At 40.6% G+C, this 27,157-nt stretch overlaps 1 protein-coding gene and 1 pseudogene across 2 annotated transcripts; one reads left to right on the top strand and one right to left on the bottom strand.

Annotated features, from left to right (window-relative positions):
* Positions 1-2,901: 2,901 nt before the first annotated feature.
* FBXW12 (F-box and WD repeat domain containing 12) lies at positions 2,902-18,561 on the bottom strand. Of its 2 annotated transcripts, none has more exons than XM_045530347.1 (10): positions 17,743-18,561; positions 17,082-17,119; positions 16,732-16,892; positions 15,996-16,114; positions 11,696-11,905; positions 10,951-11,109; positions 9,937-10,147; positions 9,255-9,403; positions 9,039-9,175; positions 2,902-3,357 (listed from the first exon to the last, which is right to left on the bottom strand). In XM_045530347.1, exons 1-10 carry the CDS (start codon positions 18,076-18,078, stop codon positions 3,258-3,260), a joined length of 1,620 nt encoding a protein of 539 aa, XP_045386303.1. In that variant the 5' UTR covers positions 18,079-18,561; the 3' UTR covers positions 2,902-3,257. The 2 variants fall into 2 exon arrangements, with proteins under 2 accessions (XP_045386303.1, XP_045386302.1); XM_045530346.1 differs by having other exon boundaries at positions 9,255-9,433.
* LOC123623613 lies at positions 5,061-5,629 on the top strand (annotated as a pseudogene).
* Positions 18,562-27,157: the final 8,596 nt, after the last annotated feature.

Consider the following 27,157-nt stretch of genomic DNA (forward strand, 5'->3'; position numbering starts at 1 on the left):
ACATATAAACATCAAAGATCTCAATCTTAATAGAGTATTATATGAGTTTATGATATAATTATTCTAAAAGGAGGGATTTCTAATTACTTGGGAATTTCGTTACAGGGAAATATACAGAATGTTCTAGAGTTTAATACTTGATGATTAATCAGAGAGTTCATGAAGTGTTAAAAAAAAATGAAACCCTCTTTAATTCCTGAAAGACTAAGGTTTCCTTGGGGTCTACTTCTTCCTTGCAGTGCTTACTGATCCATGGCACAGATGGAATATAATCCCATGAAATTAAATTCATAAATATGTTCTACTTTTTGTATGATCTGCACTGACGTAGCCCTAGTCACTATGTGGCTGGGTTGGATCCTTGTACTGTGTGCTGAAAGTTTGAGGAATGTAACACCATAATAGATTCAGCAGGCCTTCTTTATAATGCTAAAGTTGGTATAACGCATTCTTTAAAGCATAAGTTTTTCCAAATGGCCAACAGGTATATGAAAATGTGTACAGTGTCACTAATCATCAGGGAAATGCAAATCAAAATCACAATGAGATATCACCTCACACCTGTTAGGACGGCTATTATCAAAAAGAGGTGAGTATTGGGGAAGAAGTGGAGAAAAGGGAACCCTTGTACACTGTTGGTAGGAATGTAAATTAGTACAGCCATTATGGAAAATAGTATGGAGGTTCCTCAAAAAATTAAAAATAGAACCACTGTATGATCCAGCTGTCCCACTTTTGGGTATACATCCAAAGGAAATGAAATCCGTATGCTGAAGAGATGTCTGTACTCCATGTTCATTGCAGCAGCATTCACAATAGCTGGATATGGAAATAACCTAAGTGTCCATCAATGGACAAATAAAGAAAATGTGCTATATGTATGTATATAATACCATATTATTCAGCCATAAAAAAGAATGAAATCTTGCCATTTGTGACAACTTAGATGAACCTGAAGAACATTATGCTAAGTGAAATAAACCAGACACAGAAAGACAAATACTGTATGGTCTTACTTATATGTACAATCTAAAAAAGTTGAACTCACAGAAGCAGAGAGTAGAATGGTGGTTGCCAGGTACTGAGGGTAGGAAAATGGGGAGAGATGTTGGTCAGAGAGCACAAACTTATAGTAAGATGAGTAAGTTCTTGGGATCTAATATACAGCATGATGATTATAGTTAATAATACTATATTGTTTACTTGAAATTTGCTAAGAGATTAGACCTTGTATCCTCACTTCTACCCTACACACACACACACACACACACACACACACACACACACACTCGGTAAGTACATGTGGTGAAGGATGTGATAATTAACTTGATTGTGGCAATCATTACACAATGCATATGTATATCAAATCACCACATTGTACACTTTGAATATATACAAATATTATTTGTTAATTATACCTCAGTAAAACTGAAAAAAAGAATGACTATTTGAAACAGCAACAATAATATCTTAAGGGGGTTATGATATAATGGAAGTACAAAATATAAAAACAGTAGCAAAAAAGGAAGAAGAGGTTATAAATTGTTTTTTAAAAATAGTTTTATTTTAAATTTTTATTTATTCATTTTTAGAGACAGGATCTCGCTCTGTTGCCCAGGCTATAGTACAGTGGCACAATCATAGCTCACTGCATGGGCTTGAACTTCTGGTCTCAAGTGATCCTCCTGCCTCAGCCTCCCAAGTAGACTACAGGCCCACACCACCACACCTGGCTAATTTTTAAGAAGTTTTTTTGTAGATGTGTTGCCCAGGCTGGTCTCAAACTCCTGGCCTCAAGGGATTCTGTTGTCTCGGATTCCCAAAGTGCTAGGATTACAGGCATGAGCCACTGTGTCTGGCCTACCTCCCTTTAACCAAAATTATTTGGGAATCACACATTCTTGTGGGATCCTACTTATTCCTGTTTCCTTTGGCAAATGACATTCTTTGTACATGGTTCTACATATTTCTTCCTCTATATCACCTTCTACCTTGGTCTCCACTGCCCTCACATTACCTTTAGAATCTGTTACCTCTTATAATCAAGACAGTGGCTTAACTAGCTCTCCTAAGTCACTATAACCACTTTTAAATCAATTTTACAAATGGCAATGAAAAGTTTCTTTTAAAAGCATTAGATCTAAAAAAAGGGGTTTTTTTTTGCTCCTTTGCTAAAAAACAAAACAAAATCCAAAATACTCAAAATCTTACTATTGTAAATATCTTCACAATTTGACACTTCCTGACCTTCCATCCTTGTCTTACTAAACATGCCTCATCACTGATTTCATTCACAGACTGACTTTGTTTCTAAAATAAACCAAACACATGACTGCCTCACACCTTTCCCAAGTGTTTATAATGCCTGATGTGATGTCTTCTCTACTCAACCTTGTTCTTCTCAACAGATCGTTCATTGGGCTTCCCCTTTCCTTTATTCTGCTGGTCACAGCTTCAAGTTTTTTCCCACAGAGAGGGGATAGTGGGTACTGCCTTCTGGGGAAACCTCTCATTGGATGATATTCCCATGAGAGTATGATCTCCCCGTCTGATTATCTTTCTTCTAACCTCCACAAAGCCAGGAGAGCAGTGTCTCAGGCTTGAATGTTAGCATTCTCCCTTAGAACTCCAAATCCTTAGCTGGTGATACAAGGACGGCTGGGTAGCTCTTTGACATGTCTATCACAGTGGCTATGGTGATATGCAAATTGAAACTTGCCTGTGGTTTAGCATTTGATATATTTTCTATTTCCTAGTCCTCATGAGCACTTTTACTCCCATCTATATTCTAAGTCTCTTCTTCTAACTATCTCTAATTACTAACCTCTATGTCTTTTTTATACATTCCTTTTTTGCTTAAATTTGACAGAATTTGTTTTTGGTTGCTTATAGGCAAGAACACTCACTTGTATAGATGCCTTCACTTTTAAACAAGGCCCAATCTAAATTCACAATCTCAGTTTTCCCCTGTAATATGCTTCCCTTGAATTGTTTGGAATTGTATATTTGTGTGACCATTCATACTTCACTTTCTTAGCACCCTATACTCTCTGTGATGGCAAGGATAAAGGATAAATTGTTCCACACTCTATCTGCATGGAGCCTGTCTGTGGTCTCTGTCACAGTGCCTGATTCACTGTAGATAATTAAGTCAGTACTTCTTAATGTCACTAAAATAATCAGTCTGGGCTTGCAAACACAATTATCTTTACTACAGTGAGGAAGATGATGCAAGGTTAATTCCATTAGTGTCCATATTACATATGCAAAGAATACATCACCAGATTGCTGAATTTACCACGTTTTGACACCACATGTGCTATGCTCACATTATCACATATTGCCTTGGAGATATACCTGCCAATAGAAAAAACAAGATCATCAGTAGGAAAAAAGGGCAAGTTGGTATATCCATTGTTGATACTAAATTAGAACTTGACTAAAACAAATATTCTTCCCAAATTAATTGAACCTTTGATCACACTCTTAGATTTGATTTTGAATAACTGCATATGTTTCACAAAGTTACACTGATTATCATTTGCAGGAGTAGCAATTCCAACCTGCTCTGACATCACTGCCAGAAATTCTCAATAGCTCGGATTTGAAAGATTATCTGGCTTAATAATGACTAGAGAGAAAGGATTTTTATTTTAAAATAGAATTCTTCTCTGTTTTGACTTCACCTGCTCTACTCCAAGTGACTACCATAAAAGGTGGCATACCTCCCTCTCCACTGAGAGATGTGGACATGGTGGGACATCCTCTGGCAATGATTCTCATTCTGTAGTAATGAGGTGGCACTTTTATTCCTCTCCACTAGGAGCCCAGAAACTGTAGGGGGTAGAGCCCTATTGATAATCCCTGCCTTACACTAACCTAAGCAAAGTTGGCACCTGTCCCCCTCCCCACCTGGGCTTGCGGGCACTGTGAAATGGAGCCCTATTGGCCATCTCCTCCCCTGCACTAAGGTGACTAGAAGTGGCATCCCTTCCTCTCCCCACCAACCACTGCAGAGACAAGTAGTAGCTGAAAACTTTCCCAAAGTGGTAAATTTACAGATTTAAAAAGCTGATCAAACCCAAACACGTTAAACAGGTCAAAGAAACTCACACTAGACACCTCATAATAAAATATCTGAAAGTTAAAGACAAAGAAAATAACTTGAAATCAGCCAGAGAAAAATGACACATTATCTATAGAGGTACAAAGATTAGAATGACAATGGATTTCTTATCAGACATCATGGAAGCCAGAAGGAAGTAGCATAACATTTTTCAAATGCTGAAAGAAAAGAAGTTAATACACCAATTAAAAGGCAGAGTAGAAAGACCCAAAAAAGCCAAAGCCATCTTGAGCAAAAAGAACAAGGGTAGAGACATTACACCACTGGATTTTAATATATATTACAAAGCTGTAGTAATCAAAACAGCATGATATTGGCATAAAAATAGATACATTGACCAGTGGAATATAATAAAAAGCTCAGAAATAAACTCGCATTTATAATCAATTTCTTTTTGACAAAGGTGTCAAGAATACAAAATGGGGAAAGGACAGTTTCTTCATTACACAGTGTTCAGAAAATTGGGTATCCACTTGCAGAAGAATAAAAATAGACCCTTATATCTCACTCTTTATACAAGAATCAACTCAAAATGGATTAAAGACAAATGTAAGACCAGACACTGTAAAACCACTAGAAGAACACATACAGGAAAGGCTCCATGACATTGGTCTAGGCAGTGATTTCTTTCTTTCTTTTTTTTTTTTTTAACAAAGATATCACTGTTTTTTAAAACATTTTTATTTTTAATTATGAGCACATAATGGTTGTATATATTTATAGGGTACATGTGATGTTTTGGTACAGGCACACAATGTGTATTAATCAAATCAGGGTAATTGGGGTATCCATCACCTCAGGCATTTATCATTTGTTTTAGGAACATTCTATTCCACAGGCAATGATTTCTTGGACATGACCCTAAAAGCACAGGCAACAAAAGCAAAAATAGACAAGTGAGATTGCATCAAACTAAAAAGCCTCTGGCTGAGCAATGGGCATCTCTCTGGACAACTGGAACAAACATTGCAAGACCAGGGGCAAGAGAAAGCCCTACCACAAGAAGTGAAGTATGAGCTGGGATGCCCCACTGCTAACACTAAGATTGGCCCTCATCAAATACATATGTGTGGAGGTAACGAGAAATACTGTGCCCTGAGGCTGGACATGGGGAGCTTCTCTTGGGGCTCAGAGTGTTGTACACAAAACAAGGATTACTGATATTGTCTACAGTGCATCCAACAACGATCTGGTCTGCACCAAGACCCTGGTGAAGAACTGCATTGTGCTTAATGACAGCACACTGCACCAACAGTGGTACGAGTCCCACTGTGCACTGCCCCTAGGCTGCAAGAAGGGGGCCAAGCAGACTCCTGAGGAAGAAGAAATTTTAAATAAAAACAATCCAAAAATATTCAGAAGAAATATGATGAAAGGAAAAAGAATGCCAAAATCAGCAGTCTTCTGAAGGAGCAGTTCCAGCAGGGCAAGCTTCTTGTGTGCATTGCATCAAAACCAGGCCAGTGTGGCTATGTGCTACAGGGCAAGGAGCTAGAGTTGTAACTGAGGAACTCATTCCTCCTGTCTAACTGAAACTGAGTTCTGGTGATCTATTGCACAGCATGGTGACTCTAGTTAATAATAATGTCTTACATACTTCAAAAATAGCTAAAAGAGGATTTTAAGTGTTTTTGCTGCAAAGAAATGATGGATATGTTAATTAGCCTGATTTGACCATTCCATAATATATCCATGTAAAAAAACATCACATTGTAACCCATAAATATATACAATTTTTTGCCAATTAAAAATTTAAAAAACTTAAAAAAACTCAGAGATTAGCAGCCGGGCATGCGGTGGCTCACGCCTGTAATCCTAGCACTCTGGGAGGCTGAGGCGGGTGGATTGCTCAAGGTCAGGAGTTCAAGACCAGCCTGAGCAACAGCGAGACCCCGCCTCTACTAAAAATAGAAAGAAATTATCTGGCCAACTAAAATATATATATATATATATATATATATATAAATTAGCTGGGCATGGTGGCGCATGCCTGTAGTCCCAGCTACTCGGGAGGCTGGGGCAGTAGGATTGCTTAAGCCCAGGAGTTTGAGGTTGCTGTGAGCTAGGCTGATGCCACGGCACTCACTCTAGCCGGGGAAACAGAGTGAGACTCTGTCTCAAAAAACAACAACAACAAAAAAAGCTGCCAGCCAAGAATTTTATATCCTGCCAGAATAAGCTTCACAAATAAAGGAGAAATAAACTATTTTCCTGACAAGTAAACACCAAGAGAATTCACCACCACTAGACTGGCCCCACAGGAAATGCCCAAAAAAGTCCTAAATATGGAAACGAAAGTCAATATTCACTACCATGAAAACACATGTAAATATAAAACTCACAGGTCTTGCAAAACAATCACACTAAGGAGGAAGAGAAAGAAATTAAACGGCAACATAACAGAAATGCAGCAAATGAAAGACAAAAAGACATCAACTGGAAATCAACTAACAATATGACAGGAACAACACCTCACATATCAATATTTACCTTGAATGCAAATGGATTAAATGCTCACCTTAAAAGATATAGATTGGCAGAATGGATAAAAAAATGATTAAACTGTATGCCACTTATGAGAAACTCATCTTACCCATAAAGACACATATAGATTGAAAGTAAAGGGGTGGAAAAGATATTCTACACAAATGGAAACCAAAAGCAAGCAGGAGTAGCTATACTTAGAAAAAACACACTTTAAATTCAAGTCAGTAAAAAAAGACAAAGAAGGTCATTATATAAGGATAAGCAAGAGAATATAATGATCTTGGCCAGGGACGGTGGCTCACGCCTATAATCCTAGCACTCTGGGAGGCCGAGCCAGGTGGATCATTTGAGCTCAGGAGTTCGAGACCAGCCTGAACAAGAGCGAGACCCTGTCTCTACTAAAAATAGAAAGAAATTATCTGCCCAACTAAAATATATATATATATATATATATATATATATATATAGAGAGAGAGAGAGAGAGAGAGAGAGAGAGAGAGAGAGAGAAAAATTAGCCGGGCATGGTGGTGCATGCCTGTAGTCCCAGCTACTTGGGAGGCTGAGGCAGGAGGATCACTTGAGCCCAGGAGTTTGAGGTTGCTGTGAGCTAGGCTGATGCCACGGCACTCTAGTCCAGGCAACAGAGTGAGACTCTGTCTCAAAAAAAAAAAAAAAAAGAAGATAAACAACCCAATTTAAAGATGGTCAAAAGATTTGAACAAATACTTCAACAAAGAAGATATTTGGATGGCAAATAAGTAAACAAAAAAATTGCTCAACATCATTGGGAAAAGGCACACAAATCACAATCAATCACTATATACCTATCAGAATGTAAAAAAGATAAAACAAAATCCAAACAATACCAAGTGGAGAAACTGGAACTCTCATACATTGCTGGTGAGAGTGCAAATAGGTATAGCTCCCTGGGAAAGCGTTTTGCAGTTTCTTACAAAGTTAAACATATGCTTACCATGTGACCCAACAGTTCTACTTTTAGGTAAATGCACACAAAAATCTATTCACAAATGTTTACAGCAGTTTTATTTATAATCATCACAACTGGAAACAGCAGAAATGCTCCTCAGCTGGTCAAGTGATGAACCGTGGGGTATCTATACAGTAGAGCACTATTCAGCAATAAAAAGGGGTGAACTACTGATGCACTCAACATGGGTGAATCTCAAAAACACTGTGCTCATTGAAAGGGGCCAGGCACAAAGGAATATATACTATATAATTCCATTTACATAACATTTTTAAAAATATAAACTAATTTATATGTCCAGACAGCAGATCAATGGTTGCCTGGCGCTGGAGGTGGGAGGAGGGACAGGCTGCAACGGGGCGTGAGGAAACTTTGGGAGTGATGGTCCATGGTTTTATTGTGCTTCTGATTATAGAATTTTATATTTTTACCAAAAAAAAACTGTGTTGAGCAATTGGATTCTAGTTGGGGAAAAACAAAAAATTTCTCTGCCTTATAAAAAATTCAGATAGATAAAAGATACAAAGTTATACAATACTGGACACCTGATATGGTGGGGAAGTATTAGAAATTATTGAAAGGAAATGAGTATTTATGATTGGTATAGGCTAAGATTAGATATGATACATACAGTAAAAAACATGAAAGTGTGCTAAGCATAATTGTATATATTTAATTATAATATTTTTGCCTCAAAAACTCTAGAAATAACTTATCTGAACATAGAAATTGCACCTCTTAAAAAATTAACAACAACTGCATAAACTCCATTTAAATTACTGTAGTAATTTAAATAATCTTTCGTTTGGGTGGTTAAGTAGTTTCCAGCATTTAGCAGTCACAATGACACTCTGATGAACAGCCAGTGTATTTTTAATCATTGGATTACCTTCAGCGTAAATTCCTTTTAGTGGCATTGGCAGTTCAAAGGGTATATGTATATGTATTTTGTTAGATATTGCAAAAAAATGCACTATAAGCATTATAATGACAAACAGTCTGAAAGAAAATGTTTGTAAAGCATATGAAAGACAAGATTTCTATGTACAATATGTAAAATCTCAAGGAAAATAATTTAAAGGCAAGCAAACCAGCGGAAAAATTAGCAAGATGAAGATTAAGGCAGCTCACTAAAGAAGTAACCCAAATGATGAATGAACTCAAACAAAGTACGAACCTTGAAGTAAAGATAGGATATTGAGGATATAGTCTTCCATACACTGCTTGTGGGAGTATAAATTGAGAGCCACTTTGGAAAGTCTTTTGACATCTATTGCAAGTGCTGTGACTTCCAAGAACTAGCAATTCTCTTTTCAGGCGTAAGTTTACTCCTATCCATCCTCAATCAGAATCATGGGATAAAACCTACTCACTCTTTGTTTTAATGTGGAAATTACAAATTTTCAGAGAAAGCTTAGATCACAAAGCAGGGCTCACCGGCTCGGCAGCGGCTGATCATGCTGCATGTGTCCCAGGTGACAGCAGCTCTTGAGGTATGGATAGCGGCCTTCCTCCTCCCACATGTACACATGCAAAGAGTCATCCAAGGATGTAGTGAGGACATGGAGAGAATCCTTCAAAGGACACCCTGAGTGAGTGGCCACAAAGTCAAAGTCAGATCAAAAGCAGTGGGAAGAGAAGGGTCATACGTACCACCCACAAGTCGACAATGGTTTCCTGGTGGTGCTCAAATTGTTGCAGCAGGAGGCCATTGATGGTGAAGAGGAACAAGTACGGCCCGCTCGAAAAGACAATCAGGTTTTCAGCACTGGCTCCCATCCACAGAGGACTCTGCACGTGAACTGGTAACAGGAAACTTCCGATCTGATGTGCTGTTTTCATACAAAACACATATGTGCACACACATACACACACACACGCAGGTAAAGATGGAATCATTTCGTCAGAACAATACCCTTACACTGAATGGAAAAACATACTCCCTACTCCCACAGGCCTTCAGTCCTGTGAGGAAAACGGAGGGTAGTGCAGCGGTCCAACAGCACGTCTCTGACCACGATAGTGGGAGCTATGACACAGGGATAGAAGGCTGTGGATGAGAAATAATCACTCGGGCATTGAGGGAGGGTCAGCAGTGGGAAGGGGCATTAGCATCCAGGCCCTGCAACGTGATGGCAACCTCAGCATGTCTGCCCAGGGTGGAGTGCAGAGCTCAGCATGGGTGTTAGCATCAAACAGGCGTGGGCTCACCCCCAGCCAAAGAAAGCCCTGCTCCCTTTACACAGATCGACCTGTTTACGTGAATTCACAGCTTAACACGAATGCGTGTGTGATACGGAAGAGAAGTAAACGTTTCTGACATGGCGTAGGCTACCTCGGATGACTGTTTGGCCCTCAGCGCTCTCAGTTGCTAGATCGAAGGTGGCAAATCCCGTCGTTTTGGTAGTCTCTTTTCGGAACATCAGTGTTATCCTACTTTCCATCCGTGGGGTCCAGCAGGCTCTGTAGCATGATGCACACGGGAACTCCAGAGACAGAGGGATGCTGTCTTCTGATGGTTTCAGTAAGCTGTCTGTGAAAAATACCTGAAGAGAGAGTATTGCACGTGTCGTCAGGTGAAGAGGGAAGTTATAGCATCTTGGTGCAGGAGTGACTTCAGAGAAGCCTCCTTAAAAATCCCCATCCTGTGGCCAAAGCTCTATTCTGCACCTCAGGAAGGGTCGAGTGGTTGCTGCTCGTCACTTCAACATACAGGGAACTGTCTTTTTTTTTTTTTTTTTCGAGACAGTCTCACTCTGTTGCCCGGGCTAGAGTGAGTGCCGTGGCATCAGCCTAGCTCACAGCAACCTCAAACTCCTGGGCTCAAGCAATCCTCCTGCCTCAGCCTCCCGAGTAGTTGGGACTACAGGCATGTGCCACCATGCCCGGCTAATTTTTTGGTATATATTTTAATTGTTTGGCTAATTTCTTTCTATTTTTAGTAGAGACGGGGTCTCGCTCTTGCTCAGGCTGGTCTCGAACTCCTGAGCTCAAACGATCCGCCCGCCTCGGCCTCCCAGAGTGCTAGGATTACAGGCGTGAGCCACCGCGCCCGGCCTCCAATTTCTTGATACCTCTTCTCAACCTCTTCCATCTCTTTGGCAGATTCAGTCTTCCTGAATAAATTTTCATTAATAAACATTTTTTGTGGCAACTGGATATTATAGTTTCACAGAGCATTGTTTCCTGACTACAGGATGCATTCCCCTTGTGATATGGCCTTAGAGAGGAAGGAGAAGTGTGCCTAGTCCTCACTGAGCTCTGCAGTTTCTCTAAATATTTTCTAACCTGACCTTCCTAATGCTTGACCCTCCCATCTGGAAGTTGGGGCACACAGAGCCGCACCTACCTTTGAGAAGATGTGTTGATGGATCCCACCCGCAAAGATCCATTTCTTGTCAGGAGAGCAGTGTAGAAGATCAACACTATGTTGAAATGCATTGACTTTTGAAATATTCTTTAACTCAGGCACTGTAAATGTGTAGATGTCCCCTTCAGAATTGCCAACCTGAAACCAAAGCATCCTTGCCATAGCAATAGAAAGAGACGTGAAATCCTAAAGTACACAGGAGGCAGCACTGTCTGCAGCAAGATATGCCACATAATGAAGGTCAAAACCTCTGAGCAGCCTGCCTCACACATTGTTGGGATGATCCCATAGAATAAAACTTTCTAAGCCCCAAAAGCACTCTTCTCACAGATAGTTATTCATTAGCGTATTAACACTATACTTTTTTTCAATGTCTCCCCAAACCCATCTCTCCCCCTCCACTGTCCCTGTTCTAGTTCATGGACCATACAACAACACACACTTGAAAGAAGAGACATATATGAAATAATTCAAGAAGTTTTCTGTTTCTTTTTTCTTTTTTGAAGAATGGCTGAGGAAATGTACTTGAGTTAGGTCAAAGGCCAAAATGGTATGGAGGTTTGTATGGCAACATCCCTTGGAATATTGTGACTGACTCTCAGGCTATGTGAAAGGGATGCTCCAGGAGGACAGATTGGGATGTGACAGTAATGGGAACTTGACACCTGTCAAGGCAGTAGGCATTTTGGTTTGTGGGCCCCTTCTAGATTCAGGGCTCACTTACCATTAGGAATGAGCCATCCTTTGAGAAATGGGCTTCCATGGAAGCACAGGTCCACGGCATGACAAAAGCAGCCAGAGCATCCCTGTCCTGACAATTCCACACTTTGATAGTCCCCTCGATATCAAGAGTGATTGCAAGATGCATCTGAGGAATAGTTGCCAGATACACGATGCTGGACTCCTGGGCGGGGCTCGACCACATCATAGCGCCCTAGAGAACGAGAGTAACACTATCTGTGTCCAAAGAGCTCTTCGCACCTACCGTGCTTTCTTTCTGCCCATGTTTATTTGGAAGCCTCTACAAAATCAGATCCACTTCTTGCTTCTGGGAAAAGGATACGAAAATTCTAAACATCTCAATTGTTTTTGGGCAATGAACATGAAAACAGGAGCTATGCAATATACTCAGAGACAGGAACTTGCTACATGACAGGCATAAAGAATGATCAGACTTCCTGGGCTCAGATCAGTTCTGCCTCTTACTAACCATGCAACATTCAGCAAGGCACATATTACCATGGCTTCTTGGCTTCTTATGGGGCTGTGATTACATTTCACAACACATGAAACATACTTAGAATTCTGCCTAGGACACAGTAGGAGCTCAAAAGGTATTACCTATCATGCAAATTGTTATTCCATCATCAACTTTGTACATTGCAAACAAGACAGAATAGTTTCCTTTCTAGACTCTTCTTCAGCCTTTTTGAAAAAAATATGAAGCATATCATAAAAAAGAGTAAAAACATAAATGTAAAGTTTAATAAATTTTTATTAATATAAGTGAATACCAATGTACTATTTCTAAGCCCTCCCAAAGTCCCCTTGCAATTATTCAATTTAATAACCCCTCCAGGCCGGGGACGGTGGCTCACACCTATAACCTTGGCACTCTGGGAGGCCAAGGCAGGAGGATCACTTGAGATCAGGAGTTCGACACCAGCCTAAGCAAGAGCAAGACCCCGTCTCTACTAAAAATAGAAAAAATTATCCAGGCATGGTGGCATGCACCGGTAGTCCCAGCTACTCAGGAGGCTGAGGTAGGAGGATGACTTAAGCCCAGGAGTTTGAGGTTACTGTGAGCTAGGCTGATGCCACAGCACTCTAACCTGGGCAACAGAGACTCTGTCTCAGAAAATAAAATAAAATAAAATAAAATAAAATAAAATAAAATAAAATAAAATAAAATAACCCCTCCATCCCTCTAAAAGGTAATTACTACTTTGATTCCTAACCCTATAACAGGTTTCCTGTGTAGTGATATCTATTGCCATGTAGAAAATTCTCTCAAGATTTAGTGGCTTAAAACAACAAGCCTAATTTCAAAGTTTTTGTTGGTGAGAAATTCAGGTGCAGCTTAACAAAGTAATTCTGGCTCTGGGTCTCTTGAGGTTAAAGTCAAGTTTGAGTTTCAAAATGGCTCATTCACATGGCTGGTGTTGGCTACTGCCGGGAATCCTCAGTATCTCACCACACAGATCTCTCTGGAGGGCTGTTTGAGTGTCCTTATAACATTGTGGCTGTGGCAGTGGCTACCCAAGATTGTGACTTCTATGGGCCACAGTCTACCCTGTGGGCCCTAATTATTCACTTCCCTCCTATATGAAAATACACTCGCCATCTCCCAATGCCCCAAATGTCTCAGACCATTACAGCATCATTGCAAAGTCTAGGATCTCACTGTTTAATTAGGACCAGGTGTAGATGAGGCTCTTTAGATTCAATTCTTCTTGATATGAAAATCTCTGACCTAAATATAGACATTATCTGCTCCCTGTACCCTCAAAGTGCAAGAGTAGTCATAGAATAACATAACCACTGTCATTCAAAAAAGGTGAAAATTGGGGCTGGGTGCAGTGGTGCACACCTGTAATCCTAGCTATTCAGAAGGTTGAGGGCAGGAAGATTGCTTGAAGCCAGAACTTCGAGACCAGCCTGGGCAACATAATGAGAACTCATCTAGAAAAAAAAGGTGGGGGGAATAGAAAACTGGGGGCAAATGGGGAAGGGAAGCACCAGTGAATCCCCACTACACAGAAATTTTGAAATCCAATAGAGAACATGCTGACAGATTGTTGATTAGGATTTAAGGCCTGAGAAAGATTCTTCGTGACTCTTGGCTCCACTTTCTAGGTTCTTGGTTCTGTCCTCTGAGTCATCCTTCCCTTTCCATATATGGCCCAATTTTGCAGCCAAGTAGTTTTTGTAGCCTGCTTCCTATCTGTAAAAGTTTTGGAATCCAAAGACTTCTTTTCCTTTTGTAATGTTTCAGTCCCTTTAAGCCCAAGCTGGCAGTGTTTCTGCCAATATAATTCTCTTAAAAACTTTGTGGATCTCTTAAGAATCTTATTGGAGTTTACACCCTAGACACATGCCACACGAGTCTTTGCAATAAATCCTTTTATATCTTGGGCTTCTGCTGGGGGTGCTGAGGATAATGCCTTAAGCTTTTTAGAAGTCCTATTGCTTGACTGAACAGTTCTCTGAGGCACCTCCTTAGATCTTTCTAAAGTCTAACAAAGAATTTTGCAGCCACCCCCCTTTTGGCTTCATCTTTATAGTATAATTTACTGGCAGTGCTATGGATAGATCTTTTCTTGGAATCCATTTTTTAAATTTCAGCATAATTTCCTATCTGGGTATTTTCAAAGCTAGCAGTTCCTAGCTCACTTTAGTTTGGCAGTCTTTATCTTCTCTCTCTCTCTCCTGTTGTGTTTTACTGTAAGAAGCAAGAAGCAACCTCATTGAGAATGCTGCCTGGAAATCTCCTTAGCAAGGTTACTCAATTCATTTTTAATTAAATACATTTTTAAATTTTCACCTTACCATGGGTCACAGTGTTGTTAAACTTTTGCTGCCATATAACAAGGATCCCTTTTCCTCCAGTGTCCAATAACATTTTTTACCCTTTCCTTTAAGCCCTCATGGCAGGGCATTTCATTTTTACTAACAGTCTCTTCAAGGCCCACCACTCTCCTTAGAGTCTTTCCAACTTTCCATTGCCTGGTTTCAAGGCTTCTTTAATGTTTTATGTTTTGTTATGGCAGCACCCTACTTCCAGGTAATGAAAACTATACTAGTTATCTCTTGCTGCATAACAAATTACTTAGCAGCTTAAAGCAACAAACACATTATCTCACACAGTTTCTGTGGGCCAAAAATTCAATGGTGGATTAACTGAGTGGTTCTGGTTTAGGGTTTCTCATGAGGTTGTAGCAAGACGTAAACTGAAGGCTTGACTGGGGCTGGAGGATCTGCTTCTAAGATGGCTCACTCACATGACTGCAGGTTGCTGTTGGCTGTTGGCAGAAGATCTGAATTCTTTGCCATGTGGACCTCTTCATTGGGCTGCTTGAATGTCCGCAGGGACATTCAATTTCCCCTAGAGGAAAATTATCCAAAAGATACCCTTCTATCCTTCTAGAATTTTTTTAGAGACAGGGTCTCCACTCTGTCACCCAGGCTGGAGTGCAGTGGCATGATCATAGCTCACTACAACCTCGAATTCCTGGGCTCAAGTGATCCTCCCATCTCAGCCTCCCAAATAGCTGGGACTACAGGTGCGTGCCACTATGCCCAGCTAATTAAAAAAAATTTTTTTTGTAGAGACAGGGTCTTGCTATGTTGCCCAGGCTGGTCTGGAACTCCTGGCCTCAAGTGATCCTCCCACTTTGGCCTTCCATAGTGCTGGGATTACAGGTGTGAGTCACTGCACCTGGCCCCCTTCTAGATTTTTAAGCCATTTCCCTGCCACCTCATATATTCATAAAACAGTATTTATCATAGTTCAGAAGACCCTGAGTGAGAGTCATCCAATTTTTTTTTTTATAGGGAGGGAAAGAGAAATCCAAACAGAGAAATCCAAGGAAATACAATAATTTGGGACCCACTTTGGGGTCTTCCAAATCCCTATTCAGTGCTCCTTACACTACATATCCCTATAAAACCTTTGTGCTTCTGGGAGGTCATCTGAGTTAGAGACCACTTTCTGAAAAAGTCCATAAAATAAATGCCAAACATTGACACAAAGACAGTAGAATAGGTAAAATAGAGGATATAGCCAAAAGATTGTTTCAAAGTCACTCCATCTTGCTCGTAGAAAATAAGTCCTGGTATAAGTACATATATAGAAACATATTAAAAAGTGAATTCTCTGTGTCTATGATCTAAATGAAAAGGTTACAAATGACAAGTTAGAAAACCTGCTTTGAAACTTTGTTTCTGTTACCACTTCTGTTTTGTATGTGTAGCAGCATGGATGCAGGTATGCATTACTTTCGCTACTCATTGGCCAGGCTCACCTCTTGCACATCCCAGGTATAAAGTGTGTGCTTTGAAGACACAACACAAACAACTGACTTCTTTTGTCCATCCATTGTGAAGCCGTTTGCTGAGAGATAAGCCACCTCTTCAAAGACTCCTAGAAGGAAACACAGATAATACTTGGCCACTAGATAGTTGAGGGATGACCCAAACCAAATAAAGATACTTTTAAGTTTTCCTGTACTCTCTCAGAGGAAGATGGAAATTGGGCTTCCAAGTCAGCCAAACATGGGTTCCCTTTGCAGACTGGCCATTTGAGAGATACCGGCCAACTTGTTTTTCCTCTTTAATCTCAGTTTCCATAGATATAAAACAGATAGAACATTTCTCTGATAGAGAGATTTTTATGAGTTTTAAGAGTTATCAGGAATAAGGTGAGCAGCAGAGCCTCTGTTATTTCAGAGCTTCCCACTAATTTTTTTCAGATTTTTATTCTAGGAGGGATGGGAAGCCTTTGGGAAAAGGGAGACACAGGGCCTGATTTTATGTTGTGAAAAGATCACTCTGGTTTCTTCATTCAGCACAGAGCACGGGAATGAGAGAGGAAAGGACTGTGGGGGGACTAGTCACATGGCTGCCACAGCAAACCTGACCTGTTACATTTTAATTCCTTTGCACTGGATGAAAACACAGAGCTGTATACAAGAAAAATAAAATCGAGCAGACTCCTGACAATAAGTTTATCGTGTTCCTCTAGGGTACATGTCCCCATACCTAGGTCCGCAGTTACTTCTTTGCAGATAAAGTCATCTGGTTGTGCCAGTGCCATCTGACGCTCTTCCTTTATTTGGCGGAGAAAGAACTGCTTCCATGTCTGTGTGCCCAGCCTCTTAGAGGTGAGGTCGCAGAAGCCCCATCTCTTCAGACACAGTGTTCTGTAAACAGTCACAATCCCATCAGGCTGTCCTCAGCTCACCTCCTCAGAGCCACTGCTACATCTCCTGACCCTGCGCTCACCCTGACCTTGCTGCTTGCCTCCCTCAGCACAGGCCTGGGTAGAGTGCAGGTGTGCAATCGGACACCTCCTCTCCCTCCCCACCGTACCTGCCCCTTCCCCTACTCACCTCCACAGGTGATCACTGTCTGCAATCCTATTCCAACACTATGGAGAAAAAGGAAGAGATGAGCAGGCTATCAGTACCCGAGTGTTGGCTCCTCCTCTGCTATCATTTGCTCTGGGAGCCGGGCCCACACGGGTTAATCAGACAGGATCCCAGCTATCAAAGAACTCCCAGTTGGGGAGACAGGGAAATGGCAACAGCAGAGACCTATCTGCTAATACAGGCACTCCGCATGCCAGTGAGAGTTCAGAGGAAGAAGTGCTAATTTCCTAGGGCTTGAAATGGGAGCCTCAGGGACCATTTAGTCAGCACAACTCCTGTATGTCAGCTGGTCTTTGCGTTTAACAGACTATGAGGCCCTCAGGTGAATGATGCTAACTCCCAGGTGCTCAACTGTCCCTCTGCTGTTCTGCAAATTGGTGCTCAAACTGCTCAAGAGAAGTGACTGAGCCTCTGGGACGCTGGTATATCAGAGCCGAATGGGTGGGTCTGAACAAGGTAAATTTAAGTAATGAAGGAAGGCTGTGTGGTCTGATGCTGGGTGGCCGAGATCCCATGGCTGAGGGTGAGAGGGGGAAGGGGCCTTGTGCAAGAACTGACAAGGCGGAGTGGTGGAGGGGTGTGGGAAATCCAGACGGAGCAGTGGAGGGTGGGGAGCCTTTACCTTGTTCACTCGGGAGACCTGCAGCAAGCTGAACGCATCCAGGAAGGAGAAGATTAGTGCCACTGGCACGTCAGGCAGTTGGATCTCCATTTTACATGGCTGGAACCCACATCCAATCTCTTCTCCTCGCCAGCTTGCTCTGAATTTAAAGGCTAGGCCAAAGTCTGCAGTGCTTGTAAGGATTTCCACGTGCAGCCCATCTGGCTCTGACAGAAACAAGCTGCAGGTGTGTGGACCCCCTGCCTGGCCTCCACTTTGGCCTCTTCCCTGGGGCCAGATCCAAATTATTGGAGTAGGAAATCTGCTTGCCACGTGTATGTGTCTACCTTGAGACATTGAATCTGGTCAGCAGGACCTCTCTCTCAGCATGAATACGGCCTCTGGGTTTCTGCCTTTGTGCTTTTAACTTTCCAGCAGAAGGGGAAGAATGAACCAGACAGACTTCTCCACAGAGGTCTCTGCTAAGGGAGCAGGCCTCGTCTGAAATGGCTCTACAGCTAGTGTCCTACCGTCACTTTCCTACAGTCAGAATCTCCCCAAAACCTGACAACTCATCCCACCATTTTCTATAGAAAGTATTATGGACTGAAGGTTTGTGTCCTTCAAAAACTTATGTTGAAATTCTAACCCCTAATGTGATTGGAGGTGGGGCCTTTGGGAGGTAATTAAGTCATAAAGGTGGAGTCCACATGGTAGGAATAGTGCCCTTATAAAAGAGCCCCCAGAGAGCTCCCTCGACCTCCTCCTGTCCTGTGAGGACACGAGAAGTTGGCCATCTGCCAACTGGAAGAAGGTCCTCATCAGAACCTGACCATGCTGGCACCCTGACCTTGGACTTCTGGAATCCAGAACTGTGAGAAATAAATTTCTGTTGTCTGTAAGCCTGGTACTTTGTCTAGCAGCCTGAACTAAGACAGGGTCCTTCTGTGAGGCTCCATGGTGATGACTTGTCCTTTAAACTGCTGTGTCCAGGCTGACCCACAGTAATGATTCTCAGAGGCATCATTTTTTTCTACAGTGTTATCTGCTCCATTAACCAAAACCAGATTCAGCTGTTCGGTAATAATTAAATGTCCTCTTTCTCAGAATTTGGAATAGAAAACTTTTCATATTAATAGGTCCATGAAATATAAACCTCCTCTCTATAGGGAGACCACATTTTTCATTTTGTTGAATTAGATCTATAGGAAACTTAGTTTGAAGAAAATATAGTTTAAAGAGAAGGAAATTAGGCCAGGTGTGGTGGCTCACACCTGTAATCCTAGGATTATGGGAGGCCAAGGTGGGAGGATTGCTTGAGCTCAGGAGTTCCAGACCAGCCAAAGCAAGAGCAAGACCCCATCTCTACTAAAAATAGAAAAAAATTAGCTGGGAACTAAAAATAGAAACAAAAAATTAGCTGGGCATGGTGGTGTGCACCTGTAGTCCCAGCTATTCCGGAGGCTGAGGCAGGTGGATTGCTTGAACCCAGGAGTTTGAGGTTGCTGTGAGCTAGGCTGATGCCACAGCACTCTAGCCTGGGTAATAGAGTGAGGCTCTGTCTCAAAAAAACAAAAACAAAAAAATCTAAAGAGAAGGAAACTGTATTAAAGAAAAACATCCTGGTTTAAGGAGAGATAAAAAGTCTTGATGGTTTCTTTTACATCAGAATTCTAGTCCTTCCCAAGTCTTTCAGTTTTCTTGAACTTTGCCATTTTACTAATTATAAAATTAAAATAAAGCCTCTGGTTTTGGTTTATCTAATTCAAGTGAATGAACAACCCCTTGACTTTTCATTACCTTTAATAACAACTAAAAGCCTTATTAGAATTTATTAGACCTTGAAAATGAATGAAAAATTTCCTTTCAGTTCTGGAGACTACACATCTAAAACCTGGCAGGGCCATGTTCCTTCCAGGGCTTCTAGGAGTGAACCTGTTCCTTGCCTCTTCCGGTTGCTGGTGGCTGCCCTGGCATTCCCGGGCTTGTGAGAGCATCACTCCAGTCTCTGCCTGTTTTCCCTTTGCCTTTTCATCCGTATATGTCTCCTCCCCTGTGTATCGCTCTTACAAGGATACACGTGATTGTATTTAGGGCCCATCTAGACAAACCAGGATAAGCTCCTCCCCTCAAGATTCTTAATCTAGTCAGATCTTTAGCCATATAAGGTAGTATTCACTCTTCTGTCATATAAGGTAATATTCACAGGTTCCAGGGATGAGGATGTGGATATACCTTTTAGTGGGGACACGATTCAACCCACTACATGTATCAAATAAAGATACATATGCATATCCACTTTGGTTTTAAATTCTAAAATAATTATTTTAGCAATATGAATAAGTGTACCCAGGAACTCTGAACAAAAGTGCACCAACATTCTTACCCAATTCCTAGTGGAGAGCAGTTCAATACTAGTGGAATGCAGCAGGAATGAAACCACCTATATTAAAGTAAGGCATATTCATAAGGCAAGAACTGTGGTAGGAGTCTGATTTCTACAGAAGTATAGGCATAGCTAAAAGTTAACCAGCCATTGTCCATAGCTTGCCTTCCTTTAATTGCTTACTGCTTAGGAGTCATGTATCCCTGGCTATCACAAGATTTGTAACTTCTCTAATCACTTCCATAGATAATATCACTGTTGTAGAACCCAAGACTGATCTTTGAGCTATTTCCCAGACTCTGTGTTCGAGTGGACCAACCGATGTCAACCAGACCAGCGGTCACACTCAGGAACTGGCTCAACAGTTCCTGTGATCCTCTGCCTGGGTACTGACTCAGTGTAGGAAGATAATTTCTGCTTCCCAGCCCTATGAGTTCACCCCCAGCTAATCAGCAGGCCCAATTCCTTAGCCCTTTGTCTGCCAAACTATCTTTAAAAATCCTGGCCCCAAAATTCTTGGGGAGGCAGGTTTGAGAAGTTTCTCCTGTCTTCTCACTCAGTAGTTTTGTGATATTAAACTCTCTCCCCTACAACACCTGCTGTCTCAGTGTCTTGGCTTCCTTCTGTGCAGTGAGCAATAGAACCGAGTTGGGTATTATTAGCAAGAAGGAGACTGCACAATGTCTGAGGCTAATTTTAAAATGGCCATGTGTGTTTTACCAGGTTGTTTTCGAACACTTGCTCTTACGGTCTACAGCTACCATGTAAGAAGTTTGGATATTCTGAGGCTTCCAGTGTGAGAGACCACGTGGAGAGACTCCATAGAGAAAAAGAGGAAGAGGGATGCCTGAGAAGCCCTAGATACTCTAGCCCAGGCATCAGACATGTGAATAAAGAAGAGATGACTGGCCGGGCTCAGTGGCTCACGTCTGTAATCCTAGCACTCTGGGAGGCCAAGGCTGGGTAGGGGGGTTGCTTGAGGCCAGGAGTTCAAGAAGAGATGACCACAGCCTCAGCCTCCATCTGACTGCAATCACATTAGACCTCAAGCAAGAATTGCCCTGCTGAGCCCAGAGTCACAAGCAAAATACATGATGGTTATTGTTTTCAGCTAATGTTTTGCAGTAGTGTGTTGTACAGCAGTGGGAGCAATATATTTTGAGGGTAGAGTCAACACAATTTGCTGATGGACTAGATATGCGGCAAGTGAGAAAAAGACAGGATAAAATTTTTACTCCAAGAATTTTGGCCTGAGCATCTGGTGGAATTACTCATGTAGGCAACCAATTTTCAACATAGGTGCCAAGGTAATTCAATGGGGAAATGGTATTCTTTTCAGCAAATGATTCTAGGAAAGCCAAATATCTGTATGGTTAAAAATAAACCTTGTAAGACATGAACAAACATTTTATCAAAGAAGATACACAGATAGCAAATAAGCACAGGAAAAGATGTGCAACATCATTAGCCATTAATGGAATGCAAATTAAAACCACAATAAGACATCACTAAATTCTTATAGAAATGGTGAAAATAGAAAATATTAATAGACCAAACATTGGTGAGGATGTGGGGGATTGGATCATTCATACATTACCGGTGGAAATATAAAATGTTATAGCCACTCTGAAAAAGTTTGGCCAAACATTGGTGAGGATGTGGGGGATTGGATCATTCATACATTACTGGTGGAAATATAAAATGTTATAGCCACTCTGAAAAAGTTTGGCAATTTCTTATAAAACAAAATATGCAACTACCATATGACTGAAGGAGCTCAGGAAACTTCATGCCAAAATATGACTCTTTGGTATAAAGAGTATTTTGAATTATGGGCCCTTGGAGATCAAAAAAGTATTGGAGGGAGCGTTCCCTCTATCTGCATAAATCGGACTGACCCAATCAAAAGCCATGGCTCCTGTGTATAGAGTTTCTTTTTGAAGTAACAAAACATTCTGGATTTAGAGAGTGGTGATGGTTACATAACCTTGTGAATCTAGTAAACCACTAGATCACACACTTACTTTTAATTTTATTTTTTAGAGACAGAGTCTTGCTCTGTCACCCTGGCTGGAACACAGTGGTGTGATCATAGCTCTCTGCAACCTCCAACTCCTGGGTGCAAGCAATCCTCCTGCCTCAGCCTCCCGAGCAGCTGGGACTACAGGTGAGCACTACCACAGTGAGCTAATGTTTTATCATTTTTTGCAGAGATGGGGGTCTCACTATGTTACCCAGGCTGGTCTCGACTGCATACTTTAAAAGAATGGATTTTATGGCCTGTGAATTATGTCTCAATAAAAAAAAACTATTAAGTGAAATAATAGAGGGAAATGGGGAACAGTGACGTATATACAGCTGCACTATACGTATGTGTGTGTGTATATGGTAGTAAGAGAGGGGAAAAGCGCAAATGGACATGGTAAGGAAACAAAACAGTGAAGACAAAGAAGCATCTAGAGGGGAGAAGTGAGTAAAGAAGGTGAGTTGAGGCATATGTGAATTAAAAGGAAATAAGGCAGAGAGGGAGTGATGTGGAAGGACACAGGAATATAGAGAAAGCCTGGAACAGACTATTATAGAGGAATAGAGTTAATCCAAAAATATAGAAAGGTAAGAAATAAAATTTTAAAAATATGACAAGGGAAGAAAAGAAGAAAAAATAAAATAAAGGCTATTAGTAAATAAAACACTAATATTATAAAATGAGAATCAACCATAAAACTTGGAAAATTGTGAATTAACCTATTTAACTCTACAGTTATGTAATCACCCAACAACCAAAATACAGAACAGTTCCATCCCTCCCTCTCCCCCCAGATTTCCCTGTGCCCGTCCGTGGTGACTTTTGATAAACAGAAGTTCTTACTTGAATGAAGTCCAACCCATGAATTTTTTCTTTAATAGATTGTGCTTTTCCTTCTTCAAATGTAGTTGTCTGCCACAAAGTCACTTTTTTCCCCTTTCTTTTCTTTTTTAGCAACTGTGGCCTGACAACAAAGTCACTTTTTGCTTGAATCTTTATTCTTTTGACATTTCATATATAATCATGATTACATAAATTTATGTTTCATTATGAATTAATTTTTCTATATGGATATCCACTGACACAGCACCACATGGTGAAAGTCCATCCTTTATTACATTTCATTGACCTCTTTGTTGAAAATCAGTTGGTTGTATATATGTTGGTCTGTTTCTGGATTCTGCATTATGTTCCATTGATCTATTTAAGTAATAAATTTATTCACTTCTTTATCAAGACTAGGGGAAGATGATCTTAATCAGATAGGGCACGGAGATGACAGGAGGAAGATTTGCAGGGTTTTAAGACTGTCTTACTTTCAAGATCTACTTCTGGATCACCTGATGTTGCTTCAGGTGTGCACCTTGAGGTGTCCTAACCCAAAGTGTAGTGTGTTTACCAAGGGGACCCTCTACTTTGTTGGGCCTTGAAATTCAATGCTTTTCTCTTTAGCCCTGAGAGACTGTGGCATATTTTCGGGGCTTTCTGCCCAGATTCTTGTTCCCCTTCTCAATACAGTTGAAGAATTTGGCATGTGCCTCAAGGGGAAGGAAAACCAAATCAGATGTTAGGGTCTCATCCTTCTACCTCCTTTCCCTGGAATATTGGGCACCCAAGTCCTGACTTCCTTGCCATCACACAGTCCAATATTGTCACTTTGTTTTGTTCACTTCTTGGTCTCTTAGCAGCAATTCTGCCCAGATCTTATGGTGCCTGGATTTTCAGGCTCCTTCATGCTATTAACGGCCAAATGCCCATAGGCAAAACTCAGATGGAGAATTCTGGCTCACCAGTCTAGTTCACTTCCTTTAGTCATTCTTCCCACTCAAGTCCTAATTGCCCAGGCAGCTCTCTGAAGATGTCATACAGATTAATTTTTAAAAATCTTATTTCCTTTTTAATCTGTTTTGCCTGGGAGCATGGGTTTTCCACAGATCACTCCATTATAGCCAGAAAAGGAAGTCTGGATCCTGTTTTAAATGATGTCTATATACTGATGCCTCCCATATTTCCCCGACATATTTGCCTTCCCTGATATTTAATGGGAGTTAAAAACTATGTAACCTGTTGTCTCCTTAACATCTGTACTTTTACGTTTAAAAGGCAGCTCCAACTTTACGTGTTTAAGACAGAAATGTACATTTTCCCTGTGTTCCCACTCATGGCAAATGCCATTTATTAACACATTCATTCCCTTGCTCAGGCCAAAACTCTTGAGTTTTTTCTTAATTTTGCCTTGCTTGTGGTGCTAACCTCCTTCATCTCAGTAGTCTGTCATCTCCTTCACGTCTCAGCTCAAACATCATCTCCACATAAAGTTTTCCCTAAAATAACACTCCCCATCCAGCCTGGCCCTTTATGCTATTTTATTTGCCCTCATTACCCTCAACTGGGCCTGTAACTAGATTATAAATAAATTAGTAAGTAAATTTATTTATCTGTTTATTATATTTTTCCTTCTATGGAATGTAATTTCTTTGATGAAAGGAATCTGTCTCTCTGATTTACTTCTGAATCAACATAGTCCAGGCTTGTTTCTGGTGCATATGATTTAATTATAATCTGATGAATAATGGAACGGATGAATGCATTCTAAGCTGATGAGAATTACAAGTACCCTAAACGCCATGGTTACTGACAACCGTGGCTCACGCAGAAGAGCTCCTGCTTGATGTAAGGGCAAATACAAACTTAAAATGAGGCTCACTTTTCCCTGTGGAAATAAGGGAAGAGATTTTTCTCCCTTCCCTTTTCTTAGAGCATTTACTTTAGGAAATTTGCAATTATAACTTCTTTCTCTGTCTCAAAATGTATATAATTCTTTTTAGAAGCTAAATAAGCTTCTTGTCAGCTTTATGACACAGGGATGTCTTTCTCAAGGACCTGGGGCCATATGGGCACTGTCTGCCCTTGGTGTTTGCATTTCAATGAAATATAATAGCATCCCTTTCTCCCAGTGTCTGTGGGTAGGTAGGAGCCTAACTTTGGTGGGCACCTTTTGCTCCCAGTTGCAAAACCACCTCCTGTCATAAAGATCAGAGATTATTTTTCATTTGTATAAACCAATTAACTAACACAGATGGTCACACCAATTAACAGGTGAATTTAGGAAGACCCATGTGTAATAAATGGTGCTGTCAAAAGTCTGCTTACTTGAGAACTAATTAAGGACTAATTATTGTTTATCTTGACAACACGTATGTAACAGGTTGTATCTGCTTGGCTATATAACAGGGTGGGTTTTTTCCTGTCTCCTCAATCTCTTAGCAGATTACAATAATGTATATTATGTTATGGTTTAATGCTTATTAAAACTGTTTTCTTTCTCTTTTACCTTGTGCAGAGGTTTTCTGGGTTGGGAAATTTTTGTTTTTAATTGTATATTTCCATGACAGCAGCAAAGGTAGGAAAAAATTATTTCTCTTGAGGTTACGTGAATTTCAGACATATTCTAAACATGCTCATTTGTCTCTGAAGCAATATTTCAAAGGGAAGATAAACATGAATCACATTCAACATAAATGATGGTGAAGTAACAATCAGAGATCTAGCTATACGAGTTGGAAGAGCTTTAGCTGTGTTTTATATTTTTCTACCCTTTCATGAGGAAACATATAGTAGGATTATAGAACTAAATAATTTTGCTCAATAGAAAGTGATAAAATATCAAAAATATATAAATATGTATAGCTGCACAATCCCAACCTACCCCCTTTTTTCTCATTTCTCATTTTTCAGATAAATGATAAACCCATAGAGTTAAAGATGAGGCTTTCTCAAATAACTAGTAATAGTTACTGAAAAGCTTTATAAGAGAATAGGTTTTTGTTGTTCTGGGGGAATATATGCAAATTAGGAAAGAGCTTAATTATGAACAATCAATACAAATTTGAATGCTCATAGGTAGTTTCTCTCTAGGGAGAGAAAGAGAAAAATCTAGGCTTGGAATAGACTGCAAAATGGGTATAGTTATCTATACCTGCTTGTGAGTGTGCTCCTTGCAATAAGACTCTGAAGCTCCTGTCAAGATGAGGCCTGTTTCTCTACCCCTTGAATCAGGTCTGGCTTTGTGACTTTCTTTGGCCAATATAAAGCAGCAAAAATGTCACTGTACCATCTCAGAGCCTATGTCTCAAGAGGACAGGCATGTTTCCTCTCTCTCTCTCTCTCTCTCTCTCTCTCGGGACAACGCGATGCCAAGTGGACAATCCTGGGCCAGCCTGTTGGATGACTGAGATGCATAGTGTTATTCCTGCTATGACATGAGTGGACTGTCACCTTCCTTCAGACACATGAGTGATGCCACTCAAGACGAGCAGCACGTGAGTGACCTGCCACCTGGCTGCAGATGCAAGAGCAAGCCCAGCTGAGAAGGAGCTAAGTCAGAAACAGATTAGACGAACGGCCCAGCTCAGCCAGGCCCAAATTGCCAACAAATAAAAACATGAGCTAAATAAACCATTTATTTAAAGTTGTAAAGTTTTGGGGGTGGTTTATATGTAGCAATATAACTGATAAAACAATTTGTAGTCAAATGGCTTTGAAATTAGTATGCCTCTTAAATAAATTTCACATTTAAATTTGCTTTCTAGCTAAGTCACCATGATTTTGAAAGAATTGTGTTTCAAAAATCCATTTTGTTTACATAAAAAGTCAAAAACTTGTGGAGAATTTACAGGTTCATAATTTAAGAAAAGAGAGAGAAAATATCCTCTAGATCATGAAAATAAATATAAACTTGCAAAATAACAGAAATGTCACACATATCTAAGGAATAATCACTCCAGTCTGATATGAAGAAATCTGATATTTCTCTTACTCTCTTCTGCATGTGGGGACCACATGGACCTCACTGGATCTCTGCCAAAGTCATCTCCCAACAGCCATTATTTAGGTTTAGGGTTGATATTTTTTGTATCAGTGAAAGTTATTCCAGTTTCCAAAAAACTAAGCGCTACATTTTTCAGTGAGTTAACACATGAAGCTTATCTCCTACTGGCACAGTAGTTGTTTGAATGGGGACC

Source organism: Lemur catta, chromosome 18, assembly GCF_020740605.2.
Source record: "Lemur catta isolate mLemCat1 chromosome 18, mLemCat1.pri, whole genome shotgun sequence".
Classification (NCBI taxonomy): Eukaryota; Metazoa; Chordata; class Mammalia; order Primates; family Lemuridae; genus Lemur; species Lemur catta.

Coding starts and splice junctions, on each gene's coding strand:
- FBXW12 (XM_045530346.1), bottom strand. CDS start 18,078: ATGTCTCAAGGTAGACACATACACGTGGCAAGCAGATTTCCTACTCCA. Junction 17,120..17,742: donor AGGTCTCCCGAGTGAACAAG/GTAAAGGCTCCC, acceptor TTTTCTCCATAG/TGTTGGAATAGGATTGCAGA. Junction 9,176..9,254: donor CCATTGTCGACTTGTGGGTG/GTACGTATGACC, acceptor TGTCCTTTGAAG/GATTCTCTCCATGTCCTCAC.